At 46.7% G+C, this 21,599-nt stretch overlaps 1 protein-coding gene across 3 annotated transcripts in view; it reads left to right on the forward strand.

The window, feature by feature from the left end:
- vwa8 (von Willebrand factor A domain containing 8) overlaps nucleotides 1–21,599 on the forward strand; it is a 130,165-nt gene that overhangs the window by 84,221 nt on the left and 24,345 nt on the right. Inside the window, exons 40-46 of one of the 3 annotated variants that reach the window (XM_046362963.1) lie at nucleotides 10,176–10,284; nucleotides 11,726–11,851; nucleotides 13,429–13,587; nucleotides 16,792–16,890; nucleotides 17,813–18,051; nucleotides 19,080–19,190; nucleotides 20,474–20,747. In XM_046362963.1, coding sequence (XP_046218919.1) covers nucleotides 10,176–10,284; nucleotides 11,726–11,851; nucleotides 13,429–13,587; nucleotides 16,792–16,890; nucleotides 17,813–18,051; nucleotides 19,080–19,188 — 841 coding nt within the window. In that variant the 3' untranslated portion in view covers nucleotides 19,189–19,190; nucleotides 20,474–20,747. Of the gene's footprint in view, nucleotides 1–10,175; nucleotides 10,285–11,725; nucleotides 11,852–13,428; nucleotides 13,588–16,791; nucleotides 16,891–17,812; nucleotides 18,052–19,079; nucleotides 20,748–21,599 lie in introns of those variants that run through there. The other 2 variants (XR_006840396.1, XM_046362956.1) reach the window with 2 other exon arrangements.

Here is a 21,599-nt window from a genome sequence, read left to right on the forward strand (position 1 = left end):
ATGGTATAAAATACAGTATATACATATGATATGAGTAATGTAAGATATGTCAACATTATTAAAGTGGCATTATTTAGAGTGGCCAGTGATTGGGTCTCCATGTAGGCAGCAGCCTCCTGAGTTAGTGGTTGCTGTTTAGCAGTCTGATGGCCTTGAGACAGAAGCTGTTTTCAGTCTCTCGGTCCCAGCGTTGATGCACTTGTACTGACCTTGCCTTCTGGATGGTAGCGGTGTGAACATGCAGTGGCTCGGGTGGTTGTTGTCCTTGATGTGTGCCTTCCTGTGACATTGGGTTCTGTAGGTGTCATGGAGCGCAGGTAGTTTGCCACTGTGATTTATGCAAACCGCAGTACCCTCTGGAGAGTCAACCTTGCGTTTGAGGGCGGGTCAGTTGCCGTACAAGGCGGTGATACAGGATGCTCTCGATTGTGCATCTGTAAAAGTTTGTCAGGGTTTTGGGTGACAAGTCACATTTCTTCAGCCCCCTGAGGTTAAAGAGGTGCTGTTGCGCCTTCTTCACCACACTGTCTGTGTGGGTGGACCATTTCAGTTTGTCTGTGATGTGTACGCCGAGGAACTTAAAACTTTACACCTTCTCCACTGCTGTCCATTCGATGTGGATAGGGGGGGGTGCTCCCTCTGCTTTTTCCTGAAATCCACTATCATTTACATTTAAGTCATTTAGCAGACGCTCTTATCCAGAGCGACTTACAAATTGGTGCATTCACCTTATGACATCCAGTGGGACAGTCACTTAACAATAGTGCATCTAAAACTTAAGGGGGGTGAGAGGGATTACTTATCCTATCCTAGGTATTCCTTAAAGAGGTGGGGTTTCAGGTGTCTCCGGAAGGTGGTGATTGACTCCGCTGTCCTGGCGTCGTGAGGAGTTTGTTCCACCATTGGGGGCCAGGGCAGCGAACAGTTTTGACTGGGCTGAGCGGGAGCTGTACTTCCTCAGTGGTAGGGAGGCGAGCAGGCCAGAGGTGGATGAACGCAGTGCCCTTGTTTGGGTGTAGGGCCTGATCAGAGCCTGGAGGTACTGAGGTGCCGTTCCCCTCACAGCTCCGTCAAGCACCATGGTCTTGTAGCGGATGCGACTTCAACTGGAAGCCAGTGGAGAGAACGGAGGAGCGGGGTGACGTGAGAGAACTTGGGAAGGTTGAACACCAGACGGGCTGCGGCGTTCTGGATGAGTTGAAGGGGTTTAATGGCACAGGCAGGGAGCCCAGCCAACAGCGAGTTGCAGTAATCCAGACGGGAGATGACAAGTGCCTGGATTAGGACCTGCGCCGCTTCCTGTGTGAGGCAGGGTCGAGAATGTTGTAGAGCATGAACCTAAGGAACGGGCCACCGCCTTGATGTTGGTTGAGAACGACAGGGTGTTGTCCAGGATCACGCCAAGGTTCTTGGCGCTCTGGGAGGAGGACACAATGGAGTTGTCAACCGTGATGGCGAGATCATGGAAAATAGTCCTTCCCCGGGAGGAAGAGCAGCTCCGTCTTGCCGAGGTTCAGCTTGAGGTGGTGATCCGTCATCCACACTGATATGTCTGCCAGACATGCAGAGATGCGATTACCTGGTCATCTGAAGGGGGAAAGGAGAAGATTAATTGTGTGTCGTCTGCATAGCAATGATAAGAGAGACCATGTGAGGTTATGACAGAGCCAAGTGACTTGGTGTATAGCGAGAATAGGAGAGGGCCAAGAACAGAGCCCTGGGGGAAACCAGTGGTGAGAGCGCGTGGTGAGTGACAGATTCTCGCCACGCCACCTGGTAGGAGCGACCTGTCAGGTAGGGCGCAATCCAAGCGTGGGCCGCGCCGGAGATGCCCAACTTGGAGAGGGTGGAGAGGAGGATCTGATGGTTCACAGTATCGAAGGCAGCCGATAGATCTAGAAGGATGAGCAGAGGAGAGAGAGTTAGCTTTAGCAGTGCGGAGCGCTCCGTGATACAGAGGAGAGCAGTCTCAGTTGAATGACTAGTCTTGAAACCTGACTGATTTGGATCAAGAAGGTCATTCAGAGAGAGATGGGAGAGCTGGCCAAGGACGGCACGTTCAAGAGTTTTGGAGAGAAAAGAAAGAAGGGATACTGGTCTGTAATTGTTGACATCGGAGGGATCGAGTGTAGGTTTTTTCAGAAGGGGTGCAACTCTCGCTCTCTTGAAGATGGAAGGGACGTAGCCAGCGGTCAGGGATGAGTTGATGAGCGAGGTGAGGTAAGGGAGAAGGTCTCCGGAAATGGTCTGGAGAAGAGAGGAGGGGATAGGGTCAGCGGGCAGGTTGTTGGGCCACTGTCATGACGCGAGATTTCATCTGGAGAGAGAGGGGAGAAAGAGGTCAGAGCACAGGGTAGGGCAGTGTGAGCAGAACCAGCGGTGTCGTTTGACTTAGCAAACGAGGATCGGATGTCGGGACCTTCTTTTCAAAATGGTTGACGAAGTCATCTGCAGAGAGGGAGGAGGGGGGAGGGGGAGGAGGATTCAGGAGGGAGGAGAAGGTGGCAAAGAGCTTCCTAGGGTTAGAGGCAGATGCTTGGAATTTAGCGTGGTAGAAAGTGGCTTTAGTCGGAGACAGAGGAGGAAAATGTAGAGAGGAGGGAGTGAAAGGATGCCAGGTCCGCAGGGGGCATTTTCCTCCATTTCCGCCCGGCTGCCCGGAGCCCTGTTCTGTGAGCTGCAATGAGTCATCGAGCCACGGAGCGGGAGGGAGGACCGAGTGGCCTGGAGGATAGGGGACATATTTCAAGGGATGCAGAGAGGGAGGAGAGGAGGGTTGAGGAGGCAGAATCAGGAGATAGGTGGGAGAAGGTTTGAGCGGAGGGAAGAGATGATAGGATGGAAGAGGAGAGAGTACGGGGGAGAGAGAGCTTTGGGACGGCTGTACCATCCGATAGGGGCAGTGGGGAGGTGTTGGATGAGAGCGAGAGGGAAAAGGATACAAGGCAGTGGTCGGAGACTTGGAGGGGAGTTGCAATGAGGTTAGTGGATGAACAGCATCTAGTAAAGATGAGGTCGAGCGTATTGCCTGCCTTGTGAGTAGGGGGGGAAGGTGAGAGGGTGAGGTCATTGAGTGAGAGGTTGTTTTCCTGACACCACACTCTGAGTGCCCACACTGTAGGCTGTCTCGTCATTGTTGGTAATCAAGCCCACTACTGTTGTGTCGTCTGCAAACTTGATGATTGAGTTGGAGGTGTGCGTGGCCACGCAGTTGTGGGTGAATAGGGAGCACAGGAGGGGGCTGAGCACGCACCCTTGTGGGGCCCCAGTGTTGAGGGTCAGCGAAGTGGAGATGTTGTTTCCTACCTTCACCACCTGGGGGCGGCCCGTCAGAAAGTCCAGGAGAAAGCACAGGGCGGGGTTGAGACCCAGGGCCTCCAGCTTGATGATGAGCTTGGAGGGTACTATGGTGTTGAAAATGTGCTGTACTTGTTAGCGAGCCGCGATGGTGGCACTGTATTATCCTCAAAGCAGGCAAGAAGGTGTTTAGTTTGTCTGGAAGAGTGACGTCGTTGTCCGAGAAGTGAAAGGTTTTGTTTTTCTAGTCCGTGATTAACTGTAGACTCTGCCACCTATATTTTGTGTCTGAGCCTTTGAATTGATACTCCACTTTGTCCCTTGTACCAACAATTTTGAATGTTTGATTGCCTTGTGGAGGGAATAACTGTTTATATTCAGACATATTTCCAGACCTTTTTAAATGGTTAAATGTGGTGGTTCGCGCTTTCAGTTTTGAGCAAATGCCGCCATCCATCCACGGTTTTTGGTTAGGGTAGGTTTTAATAGTCACAGTGGGTACAACATCTCCTATGCACTTCCTCAGAGTCTTCGTATAGATCGATGTTGTTCTCTGAGGCTGACCGGAACATATCCCAGTCCGTGTGATCAAAACAATCTTGAAGCGTGAATTCTGATTGGTCAGACCAGCGTTGATGGTTCTAGTCACTGAAAACATCCTGTTTGAGTTTCTGCCTATAAGACGGTAGGAACAAGATGGCGTTGTGGTCGGAATTGCCAAGTGAGGGAGGGAGAAGGCTTTTTATGCATTGCGGAAGTTAGTAGCAGTGATCGAGTACTGCAGTCAATTTGCTGATAGAATTTAGGTAGTCATGTTCTAAAATTAGCTTTGTTAAAATCCCCAGCTACAATAAATGCAGCCTCGGGATATATGTTTTCCAGTTTACATAGAGTCCAGTGAAGTTCCTTGAGGCCTCTCTTGGGAGGTAATATGGCCGGCATTTGATTGTAAGGAATTCTAGGTTGGGTGAGCAGAGGGACTTGAGTTCCTGTATGTTGTTATGATTACACCATGAGTCGTTAATCATGAAGCATACACCCCCATCCTTCCTTTTCCCAGAGAGGTGTTTATCTCTGTCTGCACGATGCATGGAGAAGCCCAGTGGCTGAACCAATTCCGACAACATATATCAAGTGAGCCATGTTTCCGTGAAACAGAGAATGTTACAATCTCTGATGTCTCTCTAGAAGGTAACTCTTTCTCGGATTTAGTCTACCTTGTTGTCAAGAGACTGGACATTGACTAGTAGTATACTCGGGAGTCTGACTAGGAGGCCGCTCCTTCTGCGGCGCTGTTGTTTTGGGTCAGCTTCTGGGATTAGATCCGTTGTCCTGGGTGGTAAGTCGCTTTGGATAAAAGCGACTGCTAAATGGCATATATATTATTATTATTATTATTATTATGGTAGTCCAAACAAAGGATCCGCTCCGGGGAAGTCATATTCCTGGTCGTACTGTTGGTAAGTTGAAGTCACTCTTATATCCAATAGTTCTTCTCGGCTGTATGTAATAAGACTTAAGATTTCCTGGGGTAACAATGTAAGAAATAATACATTCAAAAAATGAAATAATGCATAGTTTCCTACGGACTTGAAGAGAGGCGACCATCTCTGCCATCGCCATTTTGTCATACTTGAATATAAATACGACATCTAGGAAGATTGAATACTAGGCTGCAGTGAGGGCAGATTGAAGCTGAATGCTTAGCTAGCAGGTAGGGCAGAGTTAAGGTCAAAGAAGAAGTTAGCTATTTTTACAACTAAATTTCTATTTTTAGTGTAAATGGAATGTTATAGAAGGGTCCAGACACTTTTTTAGCAACTTCACTTGTTTTTGTGAAACTCACCGTAACCAGCGATTCACTTCCTCATCCTCAGTGTGCCGTACGGGGATCTGAAAAAACATGAACAAAGGCTCCAAAAACACCCAAATATGTCCTTTTAGAAACAGAAATACTCTCAGTATAGTGATACAGGTCTTTAGATGTTGGACACGATGTGTCATTCCAAACTTTATCCGCAACATTCCATTTTGTGCGACTCGAGCTGTTTCCCCTATCTAACTGTTCCATTCTCTATGTAGCCTGCTGCTAGAATGGTCGGAGCGGTATTGGTTGTGTCTTAACAAAATGGAGTATAGCGTTGCTGATAAAGTTCTAAAGGACACAGTTTCATGTGTACATCTAAAGACCTGATTCACTGTACTGAGAGTGTTTCCGTTTTTTAAAATGACGTACACTACGCATACTACATAACAAGGATATACTACATGAGCCCCCATACTACATAACCAGGATAAGAATGTGAATTGCTGGTTGAGGTAAGTTTCTCAAACACAAGTGAAATCACAAAAGTTTCTGGACCCTTCTATAACATGCCATTTACATCAAAAATAAAGATTTGGTCATTAAAAAGCTAAATTCTTATTTAATGCTAGGCTAGCAGGGAGAGCAGATTGTAGCTGAATGTTAGGCTAGCGGTGAGGGCAGATTGTAGCTGAATGTTAGGCTAGCAGTGAGGGCAGATTGAAGCTGAATAAATCAAATCAAATCAAATTTTATTTGTCACATACACATGGTTAGCAGATGTTAGGCTAGCAGTGAGGGCAGAAAGCTGAATGTTTCTAGTTCGGTGAATGCAGTGATAACCAACAAGTAATCTAACTAACAATTCCAAAACTGACTGTCTTATACACAGTGTAAGGGCAGATAAGGAATGTTAGGCTACAGTGAGGATATTGAATGAATGATGGTACAGAGCAGCATACAATGTTAGATGCGGTGAGGGCAGATTGTAGCAATGTTATACATATGAGATGAGTGAATGTTAGACAAAGTAAACAAATGTTAGGCATAGTTAAAGTGGCTAATGATAGCATGTGTTACATAAGGATGCAGTCGATGATGTAGATTAAGTGAATATTACATATGCATATGAGATGAATAATGTAGGGTAAGTAACATTATATGAATGTAGCATTGTTTAAAGTGGCTGGTGATATATTTACATCATTTCCCATCAATTTGACCCATAATTAAAATGGCTGGAAACTGTTGGGATAGTGTCAATGACAGTGTGATACACACCACTCAATGTTAGTGGTGGCTGTTTAACAGTCTGATGGCCTTGAGATAGAAGCTGTTTTGTCAGTTCTCAGTCCCAGACTTTGAACACCTGTACAATGACCTCAGCAGGCGTTCTGGATGATAGCTGGTCTGAACAGGCAGTGGTTAGACGGGTGGTTGATGTCCTTGATGATCTTTATGGCCTTCCTGGGATTAATACAGATATTTTGATAGGTATCCTGGAGGGCAGGTAGTTTGCCCCAGGTGATGCGTTGTGCAGTCCTCACTACCCTCTGGAGAGCCTTACGGTTGAGGGCGGAGCAGTTGCCGTACCAGGCGGTGATACAGCCCGTGTGGATGCTCTCGTGTGTGCATCTGTAGAAGTTTGTGAGTGCTTTTGGTGACAGGGGCTGGCAGCACTCCTTCAGCCTCCTGAGGTCACAATAGGCGCTGCACTGCGCCATTATTAAACAGGACTGTCCATTATGAAACAGGACCAATTAAATTTGTCTGTGATATGTATGCCAGGACCTTATTAAACAGGACTGGCCATTATTAAACTGTTCCATCGATGTAAACAGGACTGGCCATTATTAAACAGGACCTTATGGACTGTTTTAAACAGGACCACAATCATCTCCCTTAGTTTTGGACCATTGAAACAGGACTGGTTATTTTCCTGACACCATTAAACAGGACTGGCTCTCACCTCCTCCCTGTTAAACAGGACTGGCCCTTATTAAACAGGACTGGCCACTGTTGTGACTGGCCCTTAAAACTTGACTGATTGAGTTGGACAGGACTGGCCCTTATTAAACAGGACCTTATTAAACAGGACTGGCCCTTATTAAACAGGAGAGGGCTCATTAAACAGGACCTTATTAAACAGGGGCCCCCGTATTAAATCAGGACCTTATTAGGCAGATTGTAGCTGACCTTATGTTAGGCTAAACATGACTGGCAGATTGAAGCTGAATGTTAAACAGGACTGGCAGTAAACAGGACCTTATTGAAACAGGACCTTATTAAACAGGACTGGCCCTTATTAAACAGGATGTTAAACAGGACCTTATTAAACGGTGAGGGCAGATATTAAACTGAATGTTAGGCTAGCAGTAAACAGGACAGATTAAACTGAGGACTGTTAGGCTAAACAGGACCTTATTAAACAGGATGTTATTAAACAGGACTGGCCATTATTAAACTGAATGTTAGGCTTATTAAACTGGACTGGCCATTATTAAACTGAATGTTAGGCTACAGGACCTTATTGAAGCTGAATGTTAGGCTAGCAGTAAACAGGCAGATTGAAGCTGAATGTTATGCTAGCAGTGAGGGCAGATTGAAGCTGAATGTTATTAAACAGGACCTTATTGAAACTGAATGTTATGCTAAACAGTGAGTGCAGACCTTGAAACTGAATGTTAGGCTAAACAGTGAGGGCAGATTGTAGCTGAATGTGCACATTATTAAACTGTCCCATTAAACAGGACTGGGCCTCTCTGTAAACAGGACCTTATAAACAGGACTTACCCTTGATTGGGATTTGACCCATGGGTTAGCAGGAGTTTGAAACAGGACTGGCGTGACAGGACAGAGTCAGGCTGGCCCTTATACAAACAGGACCTTATTAAACAGGACTGGCCCTTATTAAACAGGACATTTACATTACATTTACATTTAAGTCATTTACAGACCATCTTGTCAGAGCGCTCTGGTTCTTCAGTTAAGACATCAAACACCACTCAATAGTGACTAAATATTTTCAGGGGGCGTTCAGGGAGTTAGCTGGTCTCAAGTATTCCTTCCCCTATTTCTCCGGAAGGTGGTGATTGATGCGCTGTATGGTGGAAAAGGAGTTTGTTCCAGTCACTGGGGATTAAGACAGATATTTTGATATGCTACCTCTGGTAGGGAGACCAGGCCAGAGGTGGATGAACGCACCTGCCCTTATTTGGGCTAGGGCCTGATCAGAGCCTGGAGGTACTGAGGTGTGTGTCACAGCTCCGTGTGTGGTCTTGTGCGGATGTGGAAGCCAGTGGAGAGAGCGGGGTGACGTGTGAACTTGGGAAGGTTGAACACTGTGGGAAGGTGTGAACACTGTGTGTGTGTGTGTGGATGAGTTGTAGGGTTTAATGGCACAGGCAGGGAGCCCAGCCAACAGCGTGTGCAGTAATCCAGACGTGAGATGACAAGTGCCTGGATTAGGACCTGCGTGTGTGTGTGAGGCAGGGTGTGCGGATGTTGTGAGCATGAACTTGAACGGGCCATTGCTTGATGTGTATGAGGATCAGGGTGTTGTCAGGATCACGCCAGGTTCTTAGCCCTCTGGGAGGAGGACACAATGGAGTTGTCAACCGTGATGGCGACAGGACTGGCCCTTATTAAACAGGACCTTATTAAACAGGACTGGCCCTTATTAAACAGGACCTTATTAAACACGACTGGCCCTTATTAAACAGGACCTTATTAAACACGACTGGCCCTTATTAAACAGGACCTTATTAAACAGGACTGGCCCTTATTAAACAGGACCTTATTAAACAGGACTGGCCCTTATCAAACAGGACCTTATTAAACAGGACTGGCCCTTCTCCTCTGCTGCTCAGGTGTGCTGAGCTCATGGAAACATCCCTTTCTACACTTCTCACACACTCTAACATGCTTGTCAACACCCATTACCTTTAAGATTTCCCTCTAGTGGTGTGGGGGCTGTGCTTTAAAAGTGGGTGGGGTTATATCCTTCCTGTTTGGCCCTGTCCGGGGGTCCTCGGATGGGGCCACAGGACCTGACCCCTCCTGTCTCAGCCTCCAGTATTTATGCTGCAGTGGTTTATGTGTCGGGGGACTAGGGTCAGTTTGTTTATCTGGAGTACTTCTCCTGTCCTATTCGGTGTCCTGTATAAATCTAAGTGTGCCCTTCTCTAATTCAGGACCTTATTAAACAGGACCTTTCTAAACTCGGAGGACCTGAGCCCTAGAACCATGCCCCAGGACTACCTGACATGATGACTCCTTGCTGTCCCCAGTCCACCTGGCCATGCTGCTGCTCCAGTTTCAACTGGCCTGGGCCCTAGGACCATGTCCCAGGACTACCTGAAATGAGGACTCCTTGCTAAACCCAGTCCACCTGGCCATGCTCCTGCTCCAGTTTCAACTGTTCTGCCTTACTATTATTCAACCATGCTGGTCATTTATGAACATTTGAACATCTTGGCCACGTTCTGTTATAATCTCCACCTGGCACAGCCAGGAGGACTGGCCACCCCACATATGCTCTCTTAATTCTCAGGACTTTCTCTCTCTTAAACAGGACCTGAGCCCAGGACCGTGCCCCAGGACTACCTGACATGATGGCTCCTTGCTGTCCCCAGTCCATCTGACTGTGCTGCTGCTCCAGTTTCAACTGTTCTGCCTTATTATTATTTGACCATGCTGGTCATTTAAACAACATTTTAACATCTTGGTCATGTTCTGTTATAAACTCTACCCGGACAGCCAGAAACAGGACTGGCCACCCCACAAACAGGTTCCTTATTTCTTCCTAGGTTTGGCCTTTAAACTAGGAGTTTTTAAACAGGACCGTGCTTTTACACCTGCATTGTTTGCTGTTTGGGGTTTTAGGCTGGGTTTCTGTACAGCACTTTGAGATATCAGCTGATGTACGAAGGGCTATATAAATAAATTTGATTTGATTTGATTTGAATTTAGGATGAATGTTGTACACATTGGCTCTGATCTCGGTTGTATTTTTCCTTTTAGAATAATGGCAACAGTGGTTCACTGTTTCTCGCTCCCTCTCTTCTTTCCCCAGGCTGAAGGAGATAGACATGAGTGAATATGATGCATCGACATACGAGCGTTTCTCTGGAAACGTCAGAAGACAGGTCCAGTCCCTGCGCATCATTCTGGACAGCTTACAGGTAACAACACACACGATATGTCCCAGAATACTGTTCCCATGTTGGTAATACCAGTCCTCAGTGGGTTAGAACTAGTGCAAACTGTGCGCACCTTGGGTGGGAAATAGGTAGAGAATCAGACTGTATTAACGTTTTTGGTGACATTAAGATAGCCACCATGTGACATGAGCACAGTCACCCCATACTGTATGTGTGAAAATAATAGGAAGGAGTGGGCACTGGCCCTAACGAGCACTCTGATTGGTTGTCCAGCTGAGGGCCCCTGGACAAGGGGTGTGGCCAAATCTCAGGAATGTGATTCTGTCTTTTTATCTTTTCCTGGGAGAGGTGAGTAGCTGTACGTGTGTAATTGTGTTTGTGTGTATGGGTGTGAGAAGAGTGGGATTTTTTTGTTGGTACTTGACAATGATTACAGAGTATGAGGCCAAGCTCTATGATGCTCCAGGGTTGCTTGTGTGTGTGTGTGTGTGTGTGTGTGTGTGTGTGTGTGTGTGTGTGTGTGTGTGTGTGTGTGTGTGTGTGTGTGTGTGTGTGTGTGTGTGTGTGTGTGTGTGTGTGTGTGTGTGTGTGTGTGTGTGTGTGTGTGTGTGTGTGTGTGTGTGTGTGTGTAAATGTTTTACTATACTTGTGAGTACCAAAAGTCCTCACAAGAATAGTAAAGCAACAAAAAAAAGTGAGGACATTTTTCCAGTCCGCACTTGTAAAAAGGCTATTTTAGGGGTTTGGGTTAGAATTAGGGTTAAGGTTAGGCAAAATCTGATTTTGAATAGTTGGTCGCCAAAAAGTCCTCGCAAGTATATATAGTGCATGCGTGCACTCCACGCCAGGTGGAGCTGGGCTGGGCTGGACTAGGATGTTGTGTGCATAGGCTACATAGTGTGCATTATGTGATATCTTATAATGTATCTCTTATCGCTCTCTGTGTGTGTGTGTGGTAGCATTAGCTGATAACATCCTCTACTGTGTCTGCTTGAGCTTGTCAGGTCTGTTTAGAATCTAAAGCACGTGTGTGAACAGTGACCCGTCCTGCTGTTACATGTTATGGACCGTTTAGGAAGCTGTCTACCCGTATTCAATATCACCTTTTTCTGACTATCATACTTAATCAGTCTTTCTTTGTTAGCGCTGTCAAATGCACAGAGAAATATTTGCATTTGTGGTTCCACGAAAATATTGGAGGTTTTTAAGTAATCTCCTAAACAGTAGTGATGAAACACCCCGAGCCTTCTGATCACTGAGGGTCAGTTTCCCAAACCCAGACTAAGCCTCTCCCTGGACTAAAAACACGGTCAAAGATCCTCCATGCTTTTCAAGAGGAGGCTTCATATGAGTTCAGGATACTGGCCCCTAGATTGTTCTGATTGTTTGGGAATTAGTCTATCCCTATCAGAGTTGATTAGTGGGTGATATGTTGACAGTGTTTCTCTGTCTGTGTCCCCAGGCCAAAGGGAAGGAGCGTCAGTGGTTGAAGAATCAGTCACTGGGAGAGCTGGATGATGCTAAGATCATAGATGGACTGACGGGAGAGAAGGCTATCTACAAACGCAGAGGAGAGCTGGATCCAGAGGTGTGTGTGTGTGTGTGTGTGTGTGTGTGTGTGTGTGCGTGCGTGCGTGCGTGCGTGCGTGTGTGTGCGTGCGTGCGTGCGTGCGTGCGTGCGTGCGTGCGTGCGTGTGCGTGCGTGCGTGCGTGTGTGTGTGTGTGTGTGCGTGTGCGTGCGTGCGTGCGTGCGTGCGTGCGTGCGTGCGTGCGTGCGTGCGTGCGTGCGTGCGTGCGTGCGTGCGTGCGTGCGTGCGTGCGTGCGTGCGTGCGTGCGTGCGTGCGTGCGTGCGTGCGTGCGTGCGTGCGTGCGTGCGTGGGCGTAGTTGGACTCCTGTGGTGTGTTTGATTATTATAATTGCAAATCTATGGTCTCGATCACACACATTCTCGCACACAACTAGCCATTAACCACACACACAATGTTCCCACGCTAAGACATCCCACCCATACGCACGTGCACCCAAACAAACACATACAGTGCCTTGCGAAAGTATTCGGCCCCCTTGAACTTTGCGACCTTTTGCCACATTTCAGGCTTCAAACATAAAGATATAAAACTGTATTTTTTTGTGAAGAATCAACAACAAGTGGGACACAATCATGAAGTGGAACGACATTTATTGGATATTTCAAACCTTTTTAACAAAACAAAAACTGAAAAATTGGGCGTGCAAAATTATTCAGCCCCTTTACTTTCAGTGCAGCAATCTCTCTCCAGAAGTTCAGTGAGGATCTCTGAATGATCCAATGTTGACCTAAATGACTAATGATGATAAAGTCTCCGTATAAATGCACCTGCACTGTGATAGTCTCAGAGGTCTGTACTCACGAAACAAAATACACATGTTTTAATCTCATTTAGCTCCAAGTGTTGATTATTTTTGGTCGGTCTAGAGAAGACAGCCGTCTATGGTAACATAAGGAACACCCACTTAAGAGATATGAAAGAGAAACAAAAGAAAATGTTTCTCCCACTATTAAATCAGTTATTTCTAGGTAATTGTAATTGAGCAATGCCATTTTCCATGGATGTCCACTTGAAGTGATGACCAGTTTTCTGAATGAATGAGTTTCCCCTAGCGTTTATTTGCTGATGTTAAGAAGAACGATTATGATAATGTGCTTCAGCTTGTCTCTGAAAAGTTGTTTTCCAGAATATTGTAGTAGGGATTCTAACTTAAAACATTGTTTTTTGTTTATAATATTATTCTGTTCCAGTTCTATACAGTAGCAATTCCCCTGTAATATTCCATCCTATAGGGAAGTGTGTATAATTAAGCAATAAGGCACCCTGGGGGTTTATGGTATATGGCCAATATACCACGGCTACGGGTAGTTCTTAAGCAGTGCCTAGATACAGCGCTTAGCCGTGGTATATTGGCCATATACCACAAACCCCCGAGGTTCCTTATTGCTGTTATAAACTGGTTACTAACGTAATTAGAGCAATAAAAATAAATATTTTGTCATAACCGTGGTATACGTTTTGATATACCACGGCTTTTGGCCAATCAGCGTTCAGGGCTCGAACCACCCAGTTTATAATATCTGTTTAACCCTGTGTGTTCTGTTTCGTGTGTTCATCTGTGTGCGTGTGTATAGCTTGGCAGCCCGCAGCAGAAGCCAAAGCGTCTGCGTGTGTTAGCTGACGTGTCAGGGAGCATGTACCGTTTCAACGGGGTGGATGGCAGGCTGGAGAGATCCATGGAAGCTGTGTGTATGGTGATGGAAGCCCTGGAGAGCTACGAACAGAAGATCAAGGTGAGATACACACACACACACATGCAGTAGTTGCCCGTCGGTACAAAACTAGGATCAGCTTTGATAACATCTTTGAGTGGCTATTTTGATGACACATTGACAGACAGGATATGTGTTGGTTTGTCCAGACTACAATATCAGTGAAGTATAGTCACCTTTCACAGGGGAGGGAGGGAGGGATGGTCAAATAGAGGAGAGGAGAGAGGGAAAGGGGGAGCGATAGTGTCCGTGTCAGACGTGTGTGGGGAGGGGTGGAGTGGCAGACTTCATGGCCCCACAGCGTTCTCCTCTACACCACCTGACCTACAGCTCACATATCAGTGTTACACACACGTGCGTAACCCGCCTGCATCTGAAAACACACACACACCTGTGCTCTACACTCTGACAGGTGCCACCTGCTCATACACATCTAGGATAAGACGTGAGGACGCGCGTACACAGACACACGCACACACATACTAACACACACACACGCCAGCCTGTATGCAAGTTCTAAAAGAGAGGACACTCGATGACTTCAGTGTTGTATTCCAGAGCATCATAAGGTCATGTTTAGAAGAAACTAATGCCATGTTTAGTCAACACACACACACACACACACACACACACACACACACACACACACACACACACACACACACACACACACACACACACACACACACATACATACATACATGCATAAACACGCACATACATACACACCAGTTGTAGAGAAAATTTTAACATTTTTGACCATAGGCCTATTCATTTCTGCAACAACACACTCATCACAAATGTGATGCAAGCTAGTTACAGTGCCTCTTAAAGACACAATTGACATGGGGAAAAGAGGGTAGGCTGTCAGCTGATTTTTAGTAGCCTAGGGTCTGGGAAAAATGTGGCCTTTCATAAAAACATTTCATCCAATTTCCACGTCATTTTACATGACTGTTTTTAATACCAGACAAATATCAAAATGACAGACTACTTTGACACTGACAAACTGAGAATCTGAGATCAATAAAAATACCTTGTCTTGAACCCATCACTACCCTAGGCCTAGATATGTGGAGACACACATACTGTACGATATGAGGAGGAAATGATGCTCAGCTCACTCTCCGGCGATGGCCGATGCGCTCGTGCCAAAAGCCTACATCTCGCTCTTGTTTTACTTTTGTAAAACAATGTTCGCTCAATAGGCCTATTTAGAAGTTGATCAAATATTTTAGTTGCCTACAGCAACGACAGATTAGAGTATTTCATTTTCAGCTGGAGCCAATTGTGGGTGTTTTCCCACAATTGTACTTGGCCTGTTTTGTCTTCATGCTGTTCACTGACAGACTTGCCGCTCGTTCCAGACTGTAGGCGATGTCTTCTTTTTGGGCCCCACACAAGAATGCTTTTTGAAAGAAGCTATTTAATCCTTCCTCTGTGGCTAAATTACAAGTCTACTCATAGTGTAGTAGGCTATTCTGAATTGTTTCATTTCTTTCTGAACAGGCAGCAGTAATTCTGTAACTTTGACAAATGTATTTACATTCATCAGTGGTGCTGCGGCACCTCTTTGGGGGTGGTGCTGCGGCACCTCTTTGGGGGTGGTGCTGCGGCACCTCTTTGGGGGTGGTGCTGCGGCACCTCTTTGGGGGTGGTGCTGCGGCACCTCTTTGGGGGTGGTGCTGCGGCACCTCTTTGGGGGGTTGAATAGTTTTGCACTCAAGTTTTCAGTTTTCTTGTTTGTTTCACAATAAAAAAATATTTTGCATCTTCAAAGCATGTTGTGTAAATCAAATGATACAAACCCCCCATAAATATATTTTAATTCCAGGTTGTAAGGCAAAATAGGACAAATGCCAAGGGGGTGAATACTTTCACAAGCCACTGTACCTCAGTCGGCAGCCGTACGTGCCCTAATCAGGAGTGATGCCGTGTGACACTAGATATGGGGAGTTCCACTGTAGGACACATTATCTGACCCTGGGTTATGTGACAACTAGTTTATAAAAGAGTATTGATGGCACAAGTCTGTGACCAGGCGGACATACTGGGCTCTGGCAGAGACAGGATACCCTTGACCCTTCATAATGAGCCCTAACATCACTGGCTCATCAGGGCCATCCACAGCTATATCAGTGGACCAACATAGCAGCAGGGGAATGGTTGTGTTACGAGTCCTTTTTCAACATGAGTTAAAAAGTGAGAAAAATTAGCAAAGAATCTAATAGTAACAGGCAGAAAATAACAGTAATGAGACTATTATACAAGGAAAGGGGGATACCTAGTCAGTTGTCCAACTGAATGTATTCAACTGAAATGTGTCTTCCGCATTTAACCCAACCCCTCTGAATCAGAGAGGTGCGGGGAGTACCAGAACCAAGTCAATGTGAAGGGGTACAAGGTAGTTGAAGTAATTGACATAATTGAGGTAATATGTACATGTAGGTAGGGGTAAAGTGACTAAGCAATCATGATAGAATATGAACAGAGTACCAACAGCGTGTGAAGGAGTGTGTGTGTGCCGTCAATATGCATGTGTTAATGTGTGTGTGTGTGTGTGTGTGTGTGTGTGTGTGTGTGTGTGTGTGTGTGTGTGTGTGTGTGTGTGTGTGTGTGTGTGTGTGTGTGTGTGTGTGTGTGTGTGTGTGTGTGTGTGTGTGTGTGTTGGAATGTCAGTGTAGTATGTGTGAGTGTGTGGGTAGAGTCCAGTGAGTGTGTGTGTGGGTAGAGTCCAGTGGGTGTGTGTGTGGGTAGAGTCCAGTGAGTGTGCATTGAGCTGGTGCAAGAGAGTCCGTGTAACCAAAAAAAAGATGGTCAATGCAAATAGTCAGGGTGGCCATTTGATGAACTGTTCAGCAGTCTTAAGGCTTGGGGGTAGAAGCTGTTCAGGAGCCTTTTGGTCCGCTGTGCGGTAGCAGAGACAACAGTCTTTGACTTGGGTGGCTGGAGTCTTTGACCCTTTTTAGGGCCCTACTCTGACACCGCCTGGTATAGAGGTCCTGAATGGTGCTGTACGCACTACCCTCTGCAGAGCCTTGCGGTCAGATGCCAACCAGTTGCCATACCAAGTGGGGATGCAGCCCCGCTTGGTATGCTGTCAAATGCTGTCAATGGTGCAGCTGTAGAACTTGCTAATTATAAGTCGTAAGTTATTTTACCTCAGCTTGAGTGATGATGACCTCCTCTCTTCCATTTTCCTCCCCCCTTTTCTCTTTTCTCCAGTATGACATTGTGGGTCATTCTGGTGATGGTTATGACATAGAGCTGGTCAGAACAGACAAGGTCCCCAAGAACAACAAACAGAGACTGAAGGTCCTCAAGGTATGGACCCAACTCCACATCACTCAACCTCACATTTACCCTCCTCTACCCCACTGGTTCTACCTCATTCTGCCTCTACCCCAATCAACCTCACACTATCACACTCAACCTCACTCTACCTCACACTACCCCACTCAGCCTCACACTACCCTACTCAACCTCACACTACCCCACTCAACCTCACACTACCCAAGCTCACTCTACCCCACACTACCCCACTCAACTTCACTCAACCTCACACTGCCCCACTCAACCTCACACTACTCCACTCAACCTCACACTACACTACTCAACCTCACACTACCCCACTCAACCTCACACTGCCCCACTCAACCTCACTCTACCCCACTCAACCTCACTCTACCCTACTCAACCTCACACTACCCCACTCAACCTCACACTGCCCCACTCAACCTCACTCTACCCCACTCAACCTCACTCTACCCAATTCAACATCACACTACCCCACTCAACCTTACACTACCCCACTCAACCTCACATTATCCCACTCAACCTCATTCTACCCTACTCAACCTCACTTTACCCTACTCAACCTCACTCTACCCTACTCAACCTCACTCTACCCCACTCAACCTCGCTCTACCCTACTCTATATCTCACTTTACCCCACTCAACCTCACTCTACCCTACTCTATATCTCATTTAACCCCACTCAACCTCACTCTACCCTACTCTACATTTACATTACATTACATTTAAGTCATTTAGCAGACGCTCTTATCCAGAGCGACTTACAAATTGGTGCATTCACCTTATGACATCCAGTGGAACACTCTATATCTCACTCTACCCCACTCAACCTCATTCTATCTATTTGACCCATTCTACCCTACCCTCTTCTCGTCTCCTGTCCTCTCTTCCCCTGTGTGTGTCCTCACTTCTCTCTCTCTGCCCCCTCCAGAACATGCATGCCCACTCTCAGTTTTGTATGAGTGGAGACTACACCCTGGAGAGCACTGAGGCTGGCATCAGGGAGCTGGCACGCGAGGATGCTGACGAGCGCTTCGTGGTGGTGCTGAGCGACGCCAACCTGGAGCGCTACGGCATCACGCCCGAACGCTTTGCCCGCGCCCTGACCTCTGACCCCCAGGTCAACGCCTTTGCCATCTTCATCGGCTCGCTGGGCGACCAGGCCGACAGGTGAGAAGATAGAGGTGGAGGGTAGTGTGCATGTCAAGACGTGATGATTGTTTATCGTAACAGGTGGCTCAAGTAAGTAGGTTCCTACATCAAGCACTTCCTGGAGGAGAGAACAGTATAGTTTGACCAGTACTTTATCCTACCCATACAGTGTGCTGCCTGCTGCTCAGTAGTCATTTGTAGTGTTTGTTCTCAATGAAATCCCAGTTTAAAGAGATTCTAAATGCAGGACCAAGAAGGATGTGCTCTCTTAAACCTAATTATCCTTCTCTCTCTGTCCCAGACACATACACACGCCCAGTGTTGTCTGGCCTGTGTTATGGCTTGTATGGTTGGCGTCGCGTGTCCTTTGAAGTCTGAATGGTGTAGGCCATATTGTTTGTCGTTCTGTCCCGGCCTCTGGCTGGAGAATGTCAATGAGTGGCTTTAACCTCCGTCTCAGTCTCTCTGTGGTCTCTCTATAGCTTAGGACCCAGTTAGAGAGAGGGAGGGAGCAAGGGGGAGAGAAGACAGAGAGTTATATGTGGCAGTATATTCCTCCCTGTTTCTGTGGCTGTGGTGTCTCTAAGCTGGTCACTGCCATGGCCTAAAAAGCAATGATCATCATGACACAATGACCGGAATAAAATGGAAAAGAAAGAGGGAAGGGGGGGATTTAGGGACACAGCTAACTATGGGAAGAGAGAGAGAGAGAGAGAGCGAAAGAACTTTGCCCACCACATCTCCCTCTTCCCAGTTCTGCCTGTCAATGACAGCTATTGTCTCGCGTTCATTCATTGGCTCATGGGAACATCTGGAACATTTGTCCTCGGAAAGTGGGGTCTCTTTCTCAATGGAGTGTCCACATTCAGCTACTGAACACACTGTGGGTTGTATCTTGCCATCTATTTCTGTTCGGACATTTGACAGTAGAAGGTCACTATCGCTCTCTTTCGCTCTTCTCTCTCTGGCTTTTTGTCATTTTTCTCCTCTCTCTCTCTCTCTCTCTCTCTCTCCTACTCTCTGTCTCTCTCTGTCTCTCTCTCCAGGCTCCAGAGAACGTTGCCGGCTGGGCGGTCCTTCGTTGCCATGGACACCAAGCACATCCCTCAGATCCTGCAACAGATCTTCACCTCCACCATGCTGTCCAGTGCCTGAGAGTGAGACATACACACGCAGGCTTTAGCGCCAACTCAGTGACACCACATCATTTCTGGCTTATCAGGACGGTGTGTGAAGTATAATGACAATGGCCTTCAGATGACTGTGTTCAGGACTACAGGGCCACACAGTGAATGGGCTGTCAGTACTATCCATTAGAATGTCCTACTGACATAAATTTGTATGTTGTTGTTATTTTAGCGGTTAAGAGCGTTGGGCCAGTAACCGAAAGGTCGTTGGTTCGAATCCCCGAACTGACTAGGTGAAAAATATGCCCATGTGCCCTTGAGCAAGGCACTAAACCCTAATTACTTGTGTAAGTTGCTCTGGATGAGAGCGTCTGTTAAATGACTAAAATGTAAATATATGAATGTTGAGTTGTGTTTTGCCACAGCTCATAACCCTGCGTTATAACTTTACATTGAAGTGACATTGCTGCTTATTAACATTGCTGCTTATTAACATTTCTTAGGCCCCTAGACTAAGGATGATGTTTTAGGGTGTGTTGGGCAGATGCTGGTGCCCTGGTACACACAAACACACACACGGTTGTGTTTCTCCAATGTCGGTTGGAAGTGAACTTGAGAGAGCATCTTTGTTTCTGGACTTCCTTTGTCTTGTGCCCTTTGACCTGACACACACACACACAGACACACACACGGTGTCCAGCACTAACTTGGCTCTTGTAGAATGCCGGGACTCTGAGGGGGGGGAATTTCCCGTCTGACTGCACACGCTCAGTTAAATGTTGAGTAACACCTTCATCTGTGTGTGTGTGTGTGTGTGTGTGTGTGTGTGTGTGTGTGTGTGTGTGTGTGTGTGTGTGTGTGTGTGTGTGTGTGGTGGGGGGGTTCCCGTGCTCTATCTAGATCAACAAGCACAGCTCATTCCCTTCCTGACCACCAGACCTTGTGACGCTCACTGCTCTTCTCAGCCCCCCCAGGAATCTGAGCATTCATTACAGGACCCGCACTGGCACACACACAGTGATGTGTGTTGCTGGGGAAAGTGTGTGATTAATAGAAGCTCTTGGAGGATGCAGAGAGATTCTATAGAGGGGATGGAGGAACAGGAGGGAGGGAAGGGGGAAAACAACTACTGAGAAAGAGAGAGGTATCATCTGTCATTTCTCTGAAGCCTCGCCAGTGTTGAGCAGCACAGTGCACACGTGCAAACTCCTTATCTCTTCACTCAGTAGCTTGACCTCTTTCTCTTTCCCTGGCGTGATGGAGGAATATAGTGCCCTGTTTCCACTCTGACTCTGTTGCTCTCTCTCTCGTAGGGTTGGTTGTTGGTGGGTGTGTTCTGCTATCTGTGTGTTGGACGTGTCTGACTAGATTGACTACAGACCTACCTGAAGTGGCATGATTGAACTGTGGCCTGTCTAAACACTTCTGTATATCAGATCTCTCCCGTTATGATTCTAGTCATTCCTGACATCGCTGCTGTGTTTGATCCATCTGTTTCATGCTGTTTGTTGATTTGTTTGTCATTGATTATAATGGAATAAAATAGTGTAAATATGGACAAAGTTGGAATAAACTCATAAATGATCAGTCATGTCCTGTGTTTGTTTTTGACTTTGGTGGGTAATGTGTCATGGTTGAACCCAATTGTGCTAGCGAAGCCCATCAGCCCTGTTCTGAGAATCTGAGGGAGTTCCTGGAATGCCTCCACGACAGATTTTGTGTGTGTGTGTGTGTGTGTGTGTGTGTGTGTGTGTGTGTGTGTGTGTGTGTGTGTGTGTGTGTGTGTGTGTGTGTGTGTGTGTGTGTGTGTGTGTGTGTGTGTGTGTGTGTGTGTGCCAGCTATTTGGATCTTTTTTTGTATTTTCTTTTCTGGTCACTTTTTCCATGCACTGTTACAATCCTTGTTAGCCTTGTACAAGAAAACCCTTGTCACCCCTTAGGGTAACCCAGCTTCCCCCGCCTCAGGCCAAGGCTTACCCCATCCCACTCTGCTTCTGGAAGTAAGATGGAGACAACTGATCTAGGATCAGATCACCCTACCCCCTAACCATTAAGGCGGTCAACATAAACCTGACCCTGAATCAGTGGTTCGGGTGAACTTCTATTCATAGGGGAGTAATCTCCCTGGAGTGTGTTGTTTGTAATGACATGGTCCAGTCTGCTTCCTTTACAAGCTGTTTGATTGATCCACTGTTTATCACCCTCGCTGTTGGAACAATGACAAATTGACTAGGACACACACACACGCTACGATAATAATTCCCCTGGGCCTGCTGTTTTTGCCCCTCTCCCAGACTGTAATGGAGAGAGAAGTCGTCTAGACGTGTGGGATGTTCTGTGAGTCAATCGCTGATAGCTGTGTTTGTTTGTGTATGAGATGCCACTCAGACAACTGTTTAGGTTCTGGGCTTCCCCAGAACACACGTCACGGGGCTCCGG

Source organism: Oncorhynchus gorbuscha, linkage group LG01, assembly GCF_021184085.1.
Source record: "Oncorhynchus gorbuscha isolate QuinsamMale2020 ecotype Even-year linkage group LG01, OgorEven_v1.0, whole genome shotgun sequence".
NCBI lineage: Eukaryota > Metazoa > Chordata > Actinopteri > Salmoniformes > Salmonidae > Oncorhynchus > Oncorhynchus gorbuscha.